We start from the raw sequence: 17,562 nt of genomic DNA on the forward strand, positions 1-17,562 counted from the left end.
CATTGTTAGTCAATAATATTGGATTGTCATCGAGTATTACGACTAGATTATATATTTTTGAGGTGAAATTAGAGGATTTGGGCCTAGGGATTTCAAAATAAGAAATTGAGATTTGGAGGTCAAGTTGATGTCAGAATTTGGTAAATGTGGTATGGTTGGACTCGTGGTCGAATGCGCATTCGTATTTTATAATTTTTGTCGGGTTCCGAGATGTGGGCCCTACGGACAATTTTGGGGTTAAATTTTGGATTTTATTAGAAAATTTATATTTTCTTATAGAATTTATTCCTATAATTTGTATTGATTGAATAGAATTAATTATGATTAGATTCGAGCCGATGGGAATCAGAAAATTGAGGAAAAGACATACTACTTGACGGATTGAGCGTGGTTTGAGGTAAGTGACTTGTCTAGCCTTATGTGGGGGAAATTTTCCTTAGAATTAGTATTGATATAAAAATGTTGATGTGATGAAAGTCGTATACACGAGGTGACAAGTGTGTACACGGGTTAAATGTGGAGGATTTTATCTTTAAATTGTGTGGATCACTATTGCATATTAATTAAATTATTTTATTATGTTATATTTATCATCATTGATTTACTTTTTTATATTTTAAATTATCTAACCTTTTTTTACTAATTGTTTTACCTGTTTAGTTGAAACTCTATTTTTCTTTGTTCTGTGAATTATTTGAAGGTTAGTTTTCTTAAATTTAAAAATTATTAATATGAAATATTTGACATTTTAAAAATCTAGTATTGAGGCAACATGTTAAAAATTATAAAATATTATTTTTGCTGAATTGTTCATTCCCGAATATTTGAGATTTTTGTACTCATTGTGATTGTGTCGTGAGCTCCTTATTGTGGAAATATTGTTGTTGTTGATTTATTTTGGCAAGTTGAAATATTTGGGCACTTGAGGTGCAAATTGTGATATATTGTGATATTGATATGCATGTGGTGGTATAAGGTCGGGGTGTTGAAACGCATACGATGAGATAATGGTGGCTTGATATGCGTGGCTAGTAGGAAAACTACTAGAAGTCATGCGGTGTGATAAGGGTGGCTAAAACACGGGATGCTATTTCGGAAAAAATAATTTCTTTAAAATTTAATGTGAAGGCTCCCGCGGTGATATAAGTAAATGAGATATTGTGAATTTATTTATGATTTGGGACTACGAGGCGGTACCTCGGGAGTGCCTTTGTTGATATTTATTTATGGTTGCATTGCCTTTGGTTATTTTGGTGTTTTCCTTAAAGTTGTAAATTTCTGTTTTCCTTCCGCGAGGTGTTATTTGCCCTTATTATGTGTAGTTATATTGTGACATACTACTTACTACATCATTATTATTATTATTATTATTATTATTATTATTATTATTATTATTATTATTATTATTATTATTATTATTATTATTATTATTATTATTATTATTATTATTATTATATTGTTAAACTTTTCTCCTTGTCTTTTATTATTTCAGTAGGGCCTGACCTAACCTCGTCATTACTCTACCGAGGTTAGGCTTGGCACTTACTGGGTGCCGTTGTGGTGTACTCATACTATACTTCTGCACATCTTTTTGTGCAAATCCAGATACCTCCTACCAACCCAGATATCAATGAGCTACCTGTGTACGGAGACTTCGAGGTATATCTGCCAGCGTCCGCAGACTCCGGAGTCCCCTTCTATTCTTATTATGTTGCTTCCTTATTTTCGTTAGACTCTCATATATAGAGACATTGAGGATAAATTCTTAGAAGCTTGTGACTTATTCATACCAAGTTTTGGGAGTTAAATTTGTAAATTTGCAGTTCTTATTTGTTCAACTGTTAAGGATTAAATTTCAGTTTATATTCAATTATTCCGCAATGATAGGCTTACCTAGTCTTAGAGATTAGGTTCCATCACGACATCCTATGGAGGAAATTTAGGGTCGTGACAAGAATCAATGCCCGGAATCTAGAATGCCGTCGGGAAAAAATACACTTGAAGCTGCATACGAAAAAGACGCAAAAAGCAAACTTGCACAAATACTTATAAAACCCCCACGTTAAAGGGTTGGTTATAGAAAAATCAATACTCGAAATCTAGAACACCATCGGGGGAAAATACACCTGAAGTCGTGTATGAAAAATAAGCAAAAAGAAAACTTGCGCAAATACTTATTGAAACCCTCATACAAAAGGGATAATTCTCGGAAACAAAGTGCATCGAAGAAAATGCATCCGAGACCGCATACAGAAAAACATGCACAAAATCCTTAAAAGAATATAAGGGTTAAAAAATTTGCACGGATATTCAAGAAAAAGTAAGACTCAAACAAACATTTGAGAAAAAGTATGTCTTCATTTACAAGAACATGCCAAAAGAAATACAAAACAGGAAAAGACAAGTAAAGCTAAACTGCAGCGTCTCCGGAATCAGGAGGAAGAGAAGTATCTGCATCCCCGGGAGTAGTAGATAGTTCAACCGATGGCTCAATGTTTTTCCCAACTTGGTCTTTGGCATCATCACCTTCCGATCCCTCTTCATTTTTTGAAAACTCGGAACCGGAATCAGAGGAACCTGGAGCGTCAAACTGCACCGGGAGTCCATTTTTTGCAGCCAACTCAAGCTCTTGGGCCTTAGCAATTTCGGCATGAATGTCAGTGATACCAGTTTTGGCCTCTTCCAAGGTTTTTCTCCTCATGATATTTATGGAATAATTTTTTTCAATAATGAGGGAAGCCGCTCGACGCTTGAGTTCTTCTTTGAGTTGAGTAACCTCAGCGGAAAGGTTTTCTTGGGCGGTCCTAGCAGATTTGAGACTAACATCGAGCTCACGGACAGTTGAACTAAAGAGCCTATTATGCTCGATAGTTTTCTTATACTTCTCTTCTAGTTGGGCATGTTTTGCCACCACAACAGCAAGCTCTTCACTTTTGGAGTTTAAGGTTGCCTCCAAGTTAATCACTCTTTCAGCAAAGGCAGCCTCACGATCGATTGCAGCAAGTACAACGTTCTGGACTTCTGCCCATTTAGCCTTAGCTTCATCAAATCTAACCCTCAGCGGCCCAATTTTTTGGCTAAGGGTTAACACTTCTTGCTCGCTTTGCTGCAAATGGGATTAAGCTCTCCGCTCAAAGAAAACGCACCCAAAGTAAAGGAATACGTATAAAAATATGTAAATCCTTCCCTGGGAAGGGTTACTCGCTCCGATAGGTCAGGGGCAATGATGTCCAACTCATGACAGCGGTAGTCCTCCTTCACAGCAGAAATACTGGAAAGACGAATAGAAGAAGGGTACCTGCTAACAACCCACGTGTGAGGGTTAGCAGTAGGAAATTTTTCTTCAAAATTCTTCGAACTACTAAGCCTTCTTGGGATGATGGAACCCGCTGTTGGAGGAACGGAATCCTCGATTTTTGTTCTTTCCCTTTGAAGAACTAGCAAGTTTTGAAGAAGAAGAAATTGTAATAGAAGGAAGGAAAATTCTGGTTCGAAGAAGATCAGAGAAAAATTGGGAAATAAAGATGCAAATTAGAAATTTGAGAAATTATAAAGTACATAAGAGGATGATGATGCGTATAAGTAAAATTTTGGCAGCTAAATTCATGGACTTGATTACCTCGATAATTGGTAAAAGTTGTGCTGAATCGTGGGATGATGCGTGTTCGGGGCATTAAATGCGGAGATACGTGCGTCTAATCAATTGTCAGAAAACTTCAAAGGGAGTTATAGTAATTCCCACCAAAAAGGTGCTTTCTACCAACTTTCCGGTAACTCAAGATTGTGTCATCGGAAAGCAGGAGGACTATCTGCATAGGGAAAAATATGACATGACATGTGATCGTTTAAAGAAAGGATACGTGGAACACAAGATGGGGATAGCCACTGAACATAGCTATTCCGCTTGTCACCAGAAGGAATAACGATATAAAAGGAGTATTAAATGCTTTGCGCATGGTAACATTTAATACAAACTATTTTGCAACATTAAAGATGATGGCCCGTTACAAGGGATGTAGCATTTATGTCCAACGTTACATCTTCATCAATGACCCTCATAATTTACATTAAAGAAGGGCGTGATCCTAGGACTTCCTTCCTTAGACGTAGCTATAAATATGGACATGAATTTTCTAGCTAACTGACACTATATTCTATACAGCATTTTAATACAATTTTACTTTCTTGCTTTTGATCTTATCATTGTTATGCCCGAAAATCCTGTTCCGGACTCATCAGCTCTGCCGTTCTTTCTACATTCTAAGGCTAAGTATTTTATATCTCATTAGTTATTTCATTACTTTTTGGATCAAATTAATTCACTTGTCTAGAAACCACGAACAAATTCAACTGTATCGTTTTTCGGATAAACAATAAGATAAATAAAAGTGGTGTAATCTCGTAACAATTAGACGAGTTGATCACATAGTTAAATAAAAATGATCTTCAGGTATACTTCACTGATTTCGTAGTTATAAAGTAAATAATAGAAGAGATAGTAGCAACTAGTAAGTTAAACAAATAAGTAATTAATATGTCTACAATTTTAGAAATATTTTGCTAATTGTTGCTTTTTTTATGGCCTACCACTTCAACAAAGTAATACATGTAGATTTGTATTGTATACTGTTGACATGCGAACATTGGATAAATTTAGGATAAGAATCCTATGTTTCCGACAAGATTGGAGATTGGAATTCATTGTTAAATCAAACCAAAGAGGGAAATTTTTTTGAATAATTTCTAAAATTTTGTTGAGTTAATGAAAGAAATGCTGCATGTGGATTAAAGACAACTAGCATGCTGTTGTGGGGTTCTATTGTTAATACTCTTGAAAAATAGACATTTAATATTATTTTTCTTGCATTTTTGTATCTGTTCTTCTTTTTTGATGAAATTCGTGCATCTCGTGTTAATTATGACCAGGAATGTGTGCTTATAAGTTTTTTTTTTTCCTTTTTTTATTTTGTACAAGGAATTCTGGAAAAATGCAGCCTCTCTAACAAGAAAAAGTTGTCTACATTCGCCTTTCCACGAACAAGTCTTTTATCATCTCATAAAAGATAGAAAGTAAAAAAAGAGGATTTACCAATCTTTTGCCATCATTTTTTGGGTCTCCCGCACCCCACTTCGGGGCACAACTAAGGTGAATTCACCTAGGAAAGTCCTACTTTATGAGAAAAAAATGTTTCTTTCTAAAAGCAATTTCATAAACATAAATGGCGATTGAACTTACGACCTTTAATCAAAATAGATAAGCACTTATCACTCCATTATAATCTTTAGTATTTTTTCGTCTTTATTTGATTACATCTTTAGGAACATGTGCACACAACGTTTACACCCAATTCCCCAAAAACTCTCAAGCGATCATAAAAAACATATTTGGCAAACCAAACCTTATTTGGAACATCACTAACCAAGGCAATAATAGGAGATAAATTAATAGCATAAGCAACAACATTAAGTGCTTCCCCTCAAACATTATTTGAAAATTTAACCTCTAAAAGTAAGTATCTAACTCTCTCTACTCGAGTTCTGTTCATTCTCTCTTCCAAATCATTCAATTGAGGTGTTTAGAGTGGAGTTTTTCGGTGACGAATTCTTTGTTCTTCGAAATATTTATCAAAACGGTCACAATATTCAACACCTCATTAAGGGTAAAATAAATATTTTAATTTAATTGGTACTACTAAAAATAGAAGAGTGTCACATAAATTTGGATGGAGAGTAAGAAATTTTAAAATTTATGATCGAAAACAAGTCATAGCATTTGTAAATACAAAAAACTACTGTAATACTTTTTTATATTTAATACTAACAATTTAACTTTAAAATGCTTATACTACCCTTATGAGAGAGAAAAAAACCTTTATGAGGTGATGTGTAACCATACAAATATTTATATCTTATTTTATATCATAAGTTATAATTTTTTTATTTTTTTTTAAATTTTGTGCCCAATCAAACACCGTCATATAATTTGGAAGGGAGGGAATAACAAGTTATTTAATTTTTTAGTATATTTAATTAAAGTTATTACAAGCAATTAGTAAGTATCTTGCAGTGATATGATTATGCATGCTTTTTACATTAACTTACGAGCTCTATAAAGTAATTCAAATTCAACTTAACACACATATATAAAAGTTAATGAACTTTATAAATAATGATTTACAATAATAAAAATAACATATCAGTATATGACATTGATTTTTTATTTTTAAACTATAAAAATTGGTATAACTTACACGAAATAATGTAACTTATTCTTCATTTATCAAGAGGGGGACAGGAACTTCAGAAAAGAAAAATACAAGTTATGCATTATTTATTCTTTTTGTTGTAGTGTATTTTCTACACGTGTTAAAAAAGTGGCCATCCGTAATAAAAATGTGTATTTATCATGACCGTGAAGAGTGAAAATGTTCGCGCCTTTTTCATAAAACTCAAATCAAGAAACATAAACCCCTAATTTATTTTCCACATATTTACTCTTTCACGGCCCCATATTCCCACTTCGCCGTTGGTTTCTCTTTTTTTCGGTAAAAAAGCATTAAGACTACCGCTAGAAGCATAGAATCCCCAATTCCCCATTGTTATCAATGGATTGAATTTTGGAGAGTTCTTGTTGCATTTGCTGGCCTTTTTCTGTTTCTTCTCAAACGGTAAGAATAGTTTGTTTATTTATTTTCCTTGTCTGTGTAACATTATAGTGTTAAATCTTTCTGGATTTATCCAATTCCCTCTTTATTTGATTCATTAATTGCTATGAAAAAGATGTCTTTTGTAAGAAATAAACAGTCCTTTTGTTATTTGCAATAAAGGGTGTGTGCTGAATATTATCTTTTCTGTTTTTATTCAAAGGGTAGGAGTAGGGTGTTCATTTATCCAGTTCTTTTACTTGTGCTGTGTGACATTATAGTGCTAAATCTATCTGGGTTTATCCAATTTTCCCTTATTTGTTTCATCAAAGGCACCAAAAAGGATGTCTTTTGATATAAAAAAAACGGTCCTTCACTATTTGAAAATAGGTATAGTTGATATATTTTTCCATGAATTAGTATATTCCCTGAAAAATGTTATAAATGTGGTCAATGAAGATCTATAAGGCTGATCCAAAGTCGTTGTTGAAGAGAGGGAGAAGTGTTCATATTTTTCTACTTGTGGAGAGAGGTGCTACCTCTTTGGGCCTTTTTATTTTAAGGGAGAGGCTTGAAAACGAATTCAAAAAAATTATTGACTACTAAGTATTAAACTAAAATTGAATTCCAAAAGGAAAAAAAAGTAAACCAATTGATTACTAAGTATAAATTATGGTTGGAATCAATAAAGTGAAACAAAAACATTAAAGATGCAGCTGTCGAGTTTCGATCCGAGGTCTCCAAACTCATAGAGAGAGTTTAGCCATACACTCAACCAAAACTACCATCCAGCCTCTTTTGTCTTTTGGGGCACCAGTAAATTATTTTGCGAGTTCCGGTGACCCCTCTACCCTATATGTAGGTCTGCCCTTGTGATAGAGTACTGATCATAGGGTCTTTATGATTTTTTTATTTATCTTAAAGATTAACAATGTTGTGGAAATGTTGGTTAAAGCAAGAGAAGTTGAGATACTTGTAAATGACTTTTGCCTATAAGTAACTCAGAAGTGAATGAGGTCATATTTCCCCTTTTGGTGGAAGAAGAAAATGATTTCAACAATCCAAGGTAAGCAAATGCTATTGTTTGTGATACCAGACACATCCAAAATGCGTGATTGCTACCATCTGAAAAATATGCCCTAATCTTTAGTCATTTCTTGTTAATTCTTTGCTTGAATTTGAATCCTCCCCCCTCCAAACCCTCAACATCAAGGGCTGAAAAGTTTCATATTTAGCCTAGTAGTGACATCATTTTATGCATTCGGCTTGTTCGGGTTCGTCCTACTTGTTGGTATTATAGGTGATGATCGTTTGAGCTACAACATTAGGCTGCAAGTAAATTTTAAATTCAAGTCTTATTCAGTCTAGAATAGCGTATCATATTTGCTAATTGTTTGCCATGCCTGTATCTATCAGGTCTGTTCGAGTTTGAAAAGTGATTCGTTGTTTTGTTCCTAGACTGACAATGGCGAAGAACCACATTGATAAAAGACTTGCTGTTACTGCAGCGGTGGATGTTATCGCTGGAAATGCTGACCTTTTATCTGAAATTCTACTCCGTTTGCCTGCAAGATCTCTCATCAAGTTCACTCTAGTATGCAAACTTTGGTTCTCCATCATTAACAGTATGCAATTTAGGGTTAGTCATTGTCGTACTCTTGCAGTTTCTAGTGCTCCAACCCCGTCTGGGATCTATTTTTACAATTGCCTAACCAATCTCCAAAAAGTTGAATCCCTTCCACTCACAGATAATGTAACTAGCCTCCCTCCTCTTCAATTCCTTGAAGTGGCTGCAAATATATATAGGAGATGCAATCAAGGTTACGCAGTCTTGCAATGGCTTGATGATGTGTGTGATCTCCTCCAAAACTGAAGTATTTGAACTCAAACTTGGTATCGTTTACAATTCTGCAAAGAATGAGTATCATAAATTGCCGAACCCCTATGTCATGTATTATGAAGTGGTTTATGGATATAATTTGATATTTGATCCTTCAGAACCACCCTATTACAAAGCTTTGTGTATTAAGCGTTTGGGTACTACTTTTAAGGGTCACTTTTTTGGCACTTCAGATTTCGAAGTGAGTGTGTATGTGCCAGGTAATGAGTCATTGAGATCTTGTTGTCGTTTCTCTCCACCTTATGGTATGCGCTTTGATAGTGGAGTGTTTTGGAATAGTGGAATTCACTGGATTGGTGAATACTCCGTTTACGTTGATGCTAAATCAGAGAAGTCGTTGTGAAAAATATGCCACCAAGATCTCGGGGGTATTGTAGCGAAAAGATTAGGTATTTTTCTTTTTGAATGTTGTAGAACCTTTACTGAAATATGAGCTCAATGTTTTGTCTGCACAAAAAGGTTTCGTGTTCAACTGTTTGGTTATTTAGTTGCACTAAGTTAGGCTGTTTACATCATAATGATTACTCTCTTTTCACACAAAGGGCAGGTAGTGATCTGATAGTAATCCTAGTATATGTTGATGATCTGCTGGTTACTGGGAACAATGTGGAGCTTATTCATCAAGTGAGGACAGACTTGCAAGCTAAGTTCAAAATGAAGGACTTGGGAGAATTAAAATTCTTTCTGGGAATTGAGTTCTCCAGATCTAAAGAAGGAATTCTTATGAATCAAAGGAAATATGCTCTTGAGTTAGTATCTGAGTTGGGATTGGCTGGTGGAAAGCCTGTTGCTACACCTCTTGAGTTCAATCATAAACTCACCTCAGTAGCATTTGATGAATTCATGAACAAAGGGGAAGCCTCTACAGATGCACAACTTGAGGACCCAGGAAGCTATCAAAGATTAGTAGGCAGACTGTTGTACCTGACAATGACAAGGCGAGACATTGCCTTTGTTGTTCAAGTACTGAGCCAACACATGCATGCTCCTAAGCAGTCACATATGGAATCAACTGTACGAGTGGTCAAGTATATCAAGGGAACTGCAGGATTGGGACTGCTTATGCCAGCAAAAGGTAACAAGGAACTGGTTGCCTACTGTGATTCAGATTGGGGTTCATGTGTGGAAACAAGGAAGTCTATTACTAGTTATATAGTTAAGTTTGGTGAAGCTCTAATTTCTTGGAAGTCCAAGAAGCAAAGCACAGTTTCTAGGAGCTCTGCTGAATCAGAATTCAGGAGCATGGCAGCTACTGTTGTTGAAGTCACTTGGCTAGTTGGTTTGTTTGGAGAGCTAGGAATTGGAGTGAACACTCCTGTGCAGTTGTTCTGTGATAGCAAAGCAGCTATACAGATTGCAGCACACCCCATATTTCATGAAAGGACAAAATACTTTGACATTGATTGTCTTTTTGTAAGGGAGAAAATTGAGGGTGATCAAATTCAGACTCAACATATCGGGACTAAGGAACAGCCTGCTGATTTGCTTACCAAGAGTCTATGCAAACCACAACATGAGTATTTGAATAGCAAGCTGGAAATGAAGAACCTCTTTCATCCCTCAGCTTGAGGGGGAGTGTTGAGAAGTATGCATAGTGTAAAGGTTAGTTAGGAGGTTAGAAGTTAGTTAGTGGGATAAATGTACAGCTGTCAACAGCTAATATATTGTCAGGCAGAGAGTGGTTAAGTGATGTATGTATATATATATACACATCACATGTACAGTGCATGTAAAGTCAGTTTCGATATTTCCAAACTCTGCTCTATTACTTTCTTCTTCCTTCCTCTGTTCTATCTCTGTTCCTTCAATGGCTATGCCTCATTTAACAAAATAAAGGTTTCCTAGCAGGCCAGATTCTATATCAGACCAAGCGTGACTTGAAACTTCTCTGCGCTTCCTATGACATAAAACATGTATTAAGGGCTGTGCATCTCGCAGATGTTGGAGCACAGCTTTTGGTGCCTCTAGGCCTCGTGAAATGTGGTCTGTATGAGTTATCAACAGATGGATCTCAGATTCAGATTGAAGAAAAAATAAACTGAGGATTTGAGAAGTGAATCTTGCTTTGTCTTCAACTAGCAATCTGGGAAGCCCTTTGACCAGTATCTACCCACTTGCAATTGGGTAGTCCAAAATCAGGTGGAAATGAAGCAGTGGCTCTATTACAACCATAAAATATTACAGATGTTACCCAATCCGATAGTGTATAGAAAACGATACAGTCAAATTCCATGTCAAGCTCCTGTATAAATTCGCTGACCCATAATTTTCCTTCAACTTTGCTCATGCAAATAGCAGTATGGCTAGCACAAGCTCTTATTGCACTGTTCGCGATAGTCTCAATACCACCCCAGGGCGACTTGGTGTCAATTCGTTGGAAGCTTTCAACAAATAACTTGTCCGTAGGGCTTGAGTTTCTATTTTTCCACTCAGATTTAACCATAGGGGTAAAGATGTTGGCAGCGGATAACTCATGGAGGAACATCCTGGAATGGTCGCACGATTGGGACATTGTGTCTAACAGCTGGCCTGTAGTAGACACCATGGATTTCTCTCCCAATGCCATTGTTAATAGTGGTGTAATACATGGAAGATTCAACTGAAGACTATTATCAAACACAATTTCTATACTGTAAAACACACGTCCAGCTACTGAACCGGGATCAAATGGAAAATGAAGTAACATATATTGAGCAACCACCTTCTCAGAGATTAGACTATACCGAAATGCTCCACTATAGTCAGGCGTTTCATCGAACAGTGAGGAAGCAACACCAGATTTCTCAAGGTTTGTGAAATTAGGGGCAATGGACAGAGATTCATGCCGCTTAATTTCTCACTTTGTGTCCCCAGTAACAATCACAAGTAGCTGCGAATTAAGATTTGTTGTCACGAAATCTTCTTCCTTTGTGGTGCTATCGTCCAAACCAGAGTTCAACTCAGAGGAAATGACGACTGCATCAGAAATATTTGCAGATTCAACAGACAAAATGACAGCAGCACTAGAGTGCTCAAACTCTAATAGGCTGGGATTTTGTTTGGTTTGTGGATCAACAAACATCTTGGAGAGGCAATGAGGCATTTCGTCGAACACCAGGGTTGCGGTCATGTCTGAATAGATATGTACTGAAATTGGAACAACCATATTAGTCTCCTCATCGATCATTTCAGCAAATATAATAGAGTCGCAACTCATGTTCTGCAGTAGTGATTGATCTGGAGCTGGAGGTGGAAAAGTCACCCAGTTGGTAGAGGGACAACGAGAGCACCAATGTAATGGATCCATATTTACTAAATGTAAGGATAATGCAATATTAAACCAAACTGAGGAATTAGAACAAAAAAATGGAAAATAAGAAAAGAGAGGTTCCAGATTCCTATTACAAAATAGCTAATGAAAAGAGAATGACAAGTTCTAGCTTAGCCTAACAACTACACACTCCTGCTATTTATATTTACTCTATTTCCTTCAGCACTGTAATATTTTAATGGATTTTCTCAATCCGGATCCCACATCACATATTGGTATTTTCTCATTTTAACAACTGGCCCAAATACCAGCCCAATAATATAATCGGTAAAAGGCATGTTCATAACAAAATCTATCTGGGGTTAATCCAATATTTCCTTATTTGTTTCATCAAAGGCACCAAAAACGATGTCTTTTGAAGTTTGATATAAAAAATGGTCCTTTCACTATTTGAAATAGGTGTAGTTGATATATATTTTTTCATGAATTAATATATTCCCTGAAAATATTATAAATGTGGTCAATGAAGATCTATAAGGCTGATCCAACTTGTTTGGAAGCGAAGCCTAGTCGCCGTTGTTATTTAAGTACAAAAATAGGTGACATGGTAATTGTACAAGGCATGATAGAGCATATGCGGATCCATGATTTGAGTGGGACGTGAGCACTAATATCTTTATATATGCCAATTTGTAGTGACAAAGTTTAACGTGCAACGTTTTGCAAACTTAACGATAATGATAACTTATCATCAAAATACAAACTCTCAGTTGTTGAAGTCGACAAATGTTGCTGCTTTGTCTAAAGTCATTGTTGAAGAGAGGGAGAAGAGTTCATATTTTTCTACTTGTGGAGAGAGGAGCTACCTCTTTGGGCCTTTTTTATTTTAAGGGAGAGGCTTGAAAACGAATACAAAAAAATTATTGACTACTAAGTATTAAACGAATCCAAAAAAATTAGGTATTTTGGGGAATGGGGTGGTCATTTGCATCTTATTCAGGTTCAAAGCCTATATGCTAAGAAATTTAATGTGCTTGAGTTAGACAAAGATACCTGGAAGTGGTCAGTAAAGTATCGTGTTCATCTTCATTTCCTGAGATAGTTCAACAGACATCATCTGGCACAATATGCATTTTCCATTTTGTCTGTGATTCGAGGAGAGAGTGAAGAAGATTCATTCCTTCTGCTAACTATTCCCGGAAAGGTGGTCACCTACAACTTACTACTTAAAACTGCTAAAGTGGTCCGCGAGTTGCCTGGTGAAATAGGTGATACTTTACGTTTTAATCATGTTTGTGCTTATCAGTATGCTGAAAGTTTGATTCCGGTTAAAGATTGGACTACTCGTCCAAAATAATGCTCTTATCAGCAGCTTCCGAGTACTTCTCTTTCCTCTTTTTGTGTTTCTTCTGGGAAAAGGTTATCTCTTAGGTACTTCATGCGAAGACTTCTTCAAAGATGCTTGAAATATGAGTTCAATGTTTTTGTCTGCACAAAAAGGTTTCGTGTTCAACTGTTTGGTTATTTAGTTGCACTAAGTTAGGCTGTTTACATCACAACCTTTAGGATGCGGTCGCTCCCTGGACTCTGTGTGAGTACGGAATGCCTTGTGTACATGGCTGTCTTTATTTTTTTAGTAACAAGAAGGTACTGGAAAAAGTACAATAGTGTATCTACAATGTTTAGTCTCATAGAATCCAAAAAATCAACAAGATCCATAAAAAGCTAGCTACTTCTGCTGATTGGCTCCCAAGTTATGTTAACAGTGGAGGAGCAAGAAATTTATACAAGGAAATTAATGAAAAATACTAGATTTTTACACTTAAATTTGAACCTGTAACCTAAAGTAAATTTTAAACTCCCTTTGCGACTTCACTAGAATTTTCTCTTATGTTACGAGGATTCAACAATATACAACAACCTAGTATAATCTCACAAGTGGGGTTTGGGGAAGATAGGATGTGCGTAGCCTTACCTCCACCCTGGAAGGGTAGAGAGACTGTTTTCAATAGACTCTCGGCTAAAGAAGGTGAAAAAAGCCCTGATAGCAAGTAATAGCAAGATAATATAATTAGAAAACTAAATCGAAGATAGCAACAGAGAATATGAAAGAGGTATCGATCGCAAGTAATAGCAAGACAATATATTTAGAAAACTAAATCCAAGGTACCAAACGAGAATATGAACGAAGTACTGCTAGCAAACTACGGAAACACCAACAGAACATGAAATGGGATAATAGCAAACTAAGGATAAAAGGGTACCGTACTAACACTAATACTAACGAATCAGGGAAGACAAAGGGAAACACACAATTACCTACTAACCTTCTACCCTAATCTTCAACCTCCACCCCCTTTTATCCGGGATCATGTCCTCAGATGCATTACTCCTATGTAATTTTTCAACCCTTTCTTCCACCTTAGCTCCACCAAAGGTTATGTGGGCAGTTAATAGAAAGAAAAGGAAAGGGTAGGGAACTTTTACACAAAATCACCTAAATAAGGAGTTTGTGCATATAAGTTGTCTTTTTTCCTTTGGGACTGAGAGAGTCATTATTATCATGAAATAGAGTTTGTAGAAAGGAGCTTTTAATCAGAATTTTCCACTTCTTCTGCAGTTCTGCTGACTGGCCTTGCCTAGTAATTTTGAATTTATTGCTTTTTCTAGCATGTTCGGCCGATCTTCTAAAATCAGCTTATTTTGAGAAATATTTTTTCTCAAAAGTATTTTTAGTGAGAAGTAGTTTGTGTTTGACTAATTAATTTAAAAAATACTTCTGAGCAACAATTAATATTTGTCCAACCTTTTAAAAAGTATTTCTAAATGTATTTTTCTCAAAAATACTTTTGTGAAAACGCTATATTTTCTTGCTTCTTCAAAACTGCTTTGCTTTTCCTCAAAACACTTTTTTTTCTTCCAAAAACTTGGCCAAACACTTAAACTTTAAAAAAATAATACTTTTTTTGAAAAAAAAAGTGCTTCTAAATTTGGAAAAGTTTGGCGAACAGGCTATTCGTGCCACTTCCCAGATATATGATGCATCTCATTTGGGAAAATAAATAGATGAATTGGAGGGAATTGTTCTAGTTAAAGATATACTTTACATCTGCTTGTCCTTGATGTTCAAAGAAGTTGCTTAAGATGAGAGAGCTTTATACAAAATTTTAATACAAGTACTCTCCTCCATCGTCAGTCTAGGATTCACATACAACAGAATAAGGAAGTAGTTTTAAACTCGAACAAACCGGATAGATACAAGTAGGGGTGATAAACGGGCGGATCAAATATGGGTAATTCAAAAATGAATAAAACATATGATCCGTCCTTATTTAATATGGATAGAAAATTGATTAATTGGATGATAATGTGGATACTCATATTATCCATGACTTCTTGAATGTGATCACTTTTGGGAGAATTTCTAGTCTTTCAAATTTAAAAAATCCCCAATTTAAATCTTTGCAGATATAAAAGTTAAATTCATTGGTTATCCTAGGGGTGTACATAGGTCGGGTTGGTTCGGATTTTCTAATTACCAAACCAAACCAATTGTGTCAGGTTATTAAATTTAAAGACCAAATCAAACCAATAAAAATCGGATTTTTTAATCTCGATTTTTTCGATTTTTTTTTCATATAGTTTTCATAGCACAAAACATAGAATTTGTGCTCTAACTATTTCTTTAATCCTAGTAAGACATAATTATATGAGGTGTTTTCAAGAAACTAATATAAAATATGAGATAAATCATGGCATGGTACTAAAAATTCAACAATAAAGACAATAAAATCGCACAAAACAAATATTATTAATAAGCCATAATGAAAATAAACATAATCTTAAATTACTAAGTTGCTAAAATAAGTACGACTAATAAGTACTATTATTTACATGACTAAACACTAAAATAAATAAGTTTTGTATTTTATCTAAACCATGGAAAAACTAAATAAATAGATATGTCATTCCTAGCAATTGAATTGAATGTTTAACATTAATATTGATTTGATTTTGGTTTGGAATTTGTTTGAGTTACTAACATTTATAGACTATAAAATTTATTGGAGCATTCAAAAATTATAAATTCAAGTTTGAAATAATACGTTAAAAGATAAAATTATGAAAAACTTTAAGAAATATTGACAAACTACACTAGAATAATTATTTTTATGCATTAAATATATTTAAAACTTCCATAAATGTAATGTTGGGTTGGTTTGGTTTCGGTTTGACTTTTTTTAGTTAAAACCAAACCAAACCAATTATGGTCGGGTTTTTTTTTTCCAACACCAAACTATAATCGGATTTTTTTTCTCGGTTTGACTCGGATAATCGGTTTGGTGTGATTTTTCGGTTTTCTTTGTACACCTCTAGGTTATCCATTAAGTATCCATTGTAAATGAATAATATGAATCTTATCTGTATTTGATCAATTTTGAAAACGTTCATTATTCAATCTATTTTTTAATGAATAATATAGATAAATAATTATTATTATTTTATCTATTTTGACGCCACTAGTACAAACTTGACAAAAAATTAGCAGATATGATAAGCTATTCTACACTGAAAAATCTGTAGCTCAAACGGTCATCACCTATAATCCCAATAAACTGGACGAACCTGAACAAGCCAAATGCAAGAATGACGTTACTACTAGGTTAATGGGAAACTTTGCAGCACTTGATTGTGGGCGGTAGGGTGCTGGTGGTTCGGTTTGGGTCGATTTTTTCCTAAAAAAATCAAATCAAGTAAGTCGGTCTTTTTAAATATTGAAATCAAATCAAACCAAACCAATTAAGTTGGTTTTTTAGCAATTCGGTTTATGTCGCTTATTTATCGGTTTTTCGGTTATTTATCAGTTTTTTCTAAAATATGAGACATACACTATCAAATACATATTTCAGTGACTACATTTTCAACGTAAACTATCAAATCAACTGTTCTTTGAAAAATTTATCATTTACCATGATATATTGATAGTAATCGAATCAAATAGTGATGAATAATAATTTAAGAACTCAATTAAAAATAAATTACTTTTAACATGAAATAGATTCTTGTACTTGTAAAGGCAAATAATTGGATTATTATAATAGCAAAAAATTAGACTAAAAGTACAAACGATTAACATGTACCATACAATTTTAGAAACTTTCTATATAAAAATACACATATATAGGAGTAATAATAAATTTTAAATAGCTACTTTTATAGTCAGTTTCGTTTAATTTTTTCGGTTATTTTTTTATTAAAACCAAAACAAACAAAATTTGATTGGGTTTTAAAAATTCAAAACCAAAACTAAGTCAAACAATAAAAGTTTCAATTTTTTTTCGATCGATTTGATTTGGTTTCCGGTTTGATTCGAATTTTTATGAACACTCCTGCTGAGCGGGGTTCTACTTAAGCAACGAATCAGGCAAAATGACTCCAGATTACGGCAATATTGCAATACAAGTCATAACATTCGTAAACACAAAAAATGACACTTTTTTACTTTTAAAACTAACAATTTAATTTTAAAATGTTCATTCTGTCCATAATGAGATTTTATGTAGCCATACATATCTCTGTCTTACTTTCACCACAAGCTATAATTTTTTTTAAAAATTTTTTCTTAAATTTCATACTCAGTCAAACACCATCACATAATTTGAGATGTAAGGAATATCAGGCTATTTAATATTTTTAGGTTATTTATTACTGCTATTACATGCAATTAGTAAGTATCTTTAAAGTGATATAATTGTGCATATTTTTTT

The 17,562-nt window shown here is 34.4% G+C and overlaps 1 protein-coding gene across 1 annotated transcript; it reads left to right on the plus strand.

The window, feature by feature from the left end:
- The first annotated feature begins 8,109 nt into the window (after positions 1-8,109).
- LOC142168026 (F-box protein At5g07610-like) lies at positions 8,110-8,887 on the plus strand. Its single transcript, XM_075228678.1, has 2 exons — positions 8,110-8,283; positions 8,432-8,887. The coding sequence occupies exons 1-2, from the start codon at positions 8,110-8,112 to the stop codon at positions 8,885-8,887; spliced, it is 630 nt and encodes a 209-aa protein (XP_075084779.1).
- Positions 8,888-17,562: the final 8,675 nt, after the last annotated feature.

The sequence above is a fragment of the Nicotiana tabacum genome, chromosome 13, assembly GCF_000715075.1.
Source record: "Nicotiana tabacum cultivar K326 chromosome 13, ASM71507v2, whole genome shotgun sequence".
Classification (NCBI taxonomy): Eukaryota; Viridiplantae; Streptophyta; class Magnoliopsida; order Solanales; family Solanaceae; genus Nicotiana; species Nicotiana tabacum.

Bases quoted from the DNA above. Each gene is read 5' to 3' on its own strand.
- LOC142168026 (XM_075228678.1), top strand. From the start codon at position 8,110: ATGGCGAAGAACCACATTGATAAAAGACTTGCTGTTACTGCAGCGGTG. The intron at 8,284-8,431 runs GTTAGTCATTGT...AATTCCTTGAAG, and splicing joins TTAACAGTATGCAATTTAGG to TGGCTGCAAATATATATAGG.